Source organism: Panthera pardus, unplaced genomic scaffold (assembly GCF_024362965.1).
Source record: "Panthera pardus isolate Hobbes unplaced genomic scaffold, ASM2436296v1 HiC_scaffold_12, whole genome shotgun sequence".
NCBI classification, from domain to species: Eukaryota; Metazoa; Chordata; class Mammalia; order Carnivora; family Felidae; genus Panthera; species Panthera pardus.
Genome location: NW_026526677.1, coordinates 93993218 through 93995790, shown reverse-complemented (window position 1 = coordinate 93995790; position 2573 = coordinate 93993218). Strand labels below are relative to the sequence as shown.

Sequence of the window (2573 nt, the reverse complement as noted above, 5' to 3'; positions counted from 1 at the left end):
AAAAATCTAAAACTACTCCATGATCTAAAAGATTTTCTTCAGTCCCTTCTTTCTGATGTTTTAGTCTTTGTGCTCAGATCTGATTGCAGGTTTATATTGGAGCGGAGGCGAGATAGAAATTTTTAGATTTTTTTGTCTTTTCTATATTTACATAAATTCAACTCTAATCCATTTGAAATGTTTACTTTGGTGCACGTAATGGTAAAATAATCTTTTTGCCGTTTAACTGAATAGGGAGGACATTTGTAATTCTGTTTTCTAATTTTATGCCTCTGCTTTATATCAAAGATGAAGGAACAGAAAGAAGGACTGAGATACTAACATTTCTGTTTCTGTAATTTGAAGTAAGTTACAGCTTATTTTGCAAATGATAAACTGTTAATCATTAAAAACAACACAGTAATTGATTATTCTCTCTTTCTGATTGATAAATCTCTCCCAATTTTATGACAAAGTGGATAATATTGTTATTTCTCTTTTATAGATTTAGAAGGCAAGACACAAAGAGATTGACTGACTTGTCCCAAGGGTATCAGCTACTAACTAAATGATGGTATCAGAATCAGAATTTAAGGCCTGCCTTTTAACCACTACTCATACTGCTTTCTTTCAAGCAAAGGCAGAAGTACTTGGTCCAGGACCACAAAGCCACTAATGGTGGGCCAATCCACTTGGTAGATTTGTACAATGATAGCTGTAGGTGTTGTTTCATCTGAATAATAATATTTAAACATCTGAAGACTTTATGTAGAGATTCAGATTTCCTGATAATTATTTTTAAAATGTAAAGATCTGAAAATCATAAGATCTCATGCATTTCTGCCAGAAATTAATTGCAGGCTATTAGCGCTTAGCAGTATTTGGTCTCCTCAAGGTGTCACGATGCCAGTTTCACTCATCTACACTGGCTTCTCTAAATATTTAGGTTTCTGAGTCTCAACTTAGAAATATTGGCTTGATTATTGTTGAAATGTTCAAAATGGGAAACACTTGGCAATTTTTAATGATTTATAAACATGGTTATTTTTATATACATACATTTATTATATTTGAAAATGAGGCTTAATAAATATTAAATCACGATGAATTTCACTTATGTAAATTGACCTAGAGTTAAATAACCATATAGACCAAGAGGATATCTAAAACAAGAATCATCTACATGGGGCATCTTCCTCTCAATAGAGAATAATGAAGTTTTCCCAACAACCATGTTTTTCTCTGTCCCCTTCAGAAACCACTCACAGGAACATGGCAGCAGAAAATCTTTCCACAGTGGCTGCGTTTATCCTCACTGGGCTAACACAACAGCCAGAACTCCAGCTGCCCCTTTTCTTTCTCTTCCTAGGAATCTATGTGGTCACAGTGGTGGGGAACTTGGTCATGATCACACTGATAGGGCTCAGTGCTCACCTACACACCCCCATGTACTACTTCCTCAGTAATTTGTCCTTCATTGATCTCTGCCATTCCACTGTCATTACCCCCAAAATGCTGGTGAACTTTGTGACAGAGATGAACACCATCTCCTACTCTGAATGCATAACTCAGCTCTATTTCTTCCTTGTTTTTGCTATCTCAGAGTGTTACATGTTAGCTGCAATGGCATACGACCGCTATGTTGCCATCTGTAGCCCCCTGCTTTATAATATTAACATGTCCCATCAGGCTTGTTTCTCCCTGATTTGGGGAGTGTATATAATAGCTCTGGTTTGTGCATTTGTTCATACAGGCTGCTTGTTTAGGGTTCACTTCTGCAAATTTGCTGTGATCAACCATTATTTCTGTGATCTTCTTTCCCTCTTAAAGCTCTCCTGTTCTAGCACCCACGTCAATGAATTACTGATTCTAGTCTTTAGTGCAATTAATATCCTCGCCCCCAGCCTCATGATTCTTAGCTCCTACATCTTCATCATTGCCAGCATGCTCCGCATCCGCTCCACCGAAGGCAGAGCCAAAGCCTTCAGCACCTGCAGCTCCCACATCTCCGCTGTTGCCGTTTTCTTTGGATCCGCTGCGTTCATGTACCTGCAGCCATCATCCGTGAGCTCCCTGGACCAAGGAAAAGTGTCTTCTGTGTTTTATACTATTGTTGTGCCTATGTTGAATCCCCTGATCTACAGCCTGAGGAATAAAGATGTCAATGTCGCACTGAAGAAAATGCTAGAGAGAAGAATATTCTTGTGATTAGAAATAACATGAGGATTATTTATTAGTCTCAGTCATTGTCTGTTACATTGTATGGATCAATGTGTTTAATTTCAGCCCATTTGTCAATACACATCCTCAGTTAGTGGGATTCTATTCACATTATTTCTTACTCCTATGGCCTTTTGATGTCACTGCTCTCTGGATTTTTCTCCCATGAGTATCACTGAGACACAGATTAGAAGTACTAAGGATGACCTGGATACATGGACCCACTAATGCCACTGCCATCACCTCCTCCCCTTGTCTTCGGTAAACTGATAAAAACTCAGTTTGCAACCATAATGAAAGTATCTTCCAGAAGTGCTTAGCCATATCCTTTTTTTCTATGCAGTCAAAAATATAAAAATCATAGCAATGTAATG

At 37.9% G+C, this 2573-nt stretch overlaps 1 protein-coding gene across 1 annotated transcript; it reads left to right on the top strand.

Annotated features, from left to right (window-relative positions):
- Nucleotides 1–1236: 1236 nt before the first annotated feature.
- On the top strand, nt 1237–2187 carry LOC109257356 (olfactory receptor 8G5-like). Its single transcript, XM_019433384.2, has one exon. The coding sequence runs from the start codon at nt 1252–1254 to the stop codon at nt 2185–2187; it is 936 nt and encodes a 311-aa protein (XP_019288929.1). The 5' UTR covers nt 1237–1251.
- Nucleotides 2188–2573: the final 386 nt, after the last annotated feature.

What these genes read in the sequence shown, in the direction of transcription:
- LOC109257356 (XM_019433384.2), top strand. Translation starts at nt 1,252, where the DNA reads ATGGCAGCAGAAAATCTTTCCACAGTGGCTGCGTTTATCCTCACTGGG.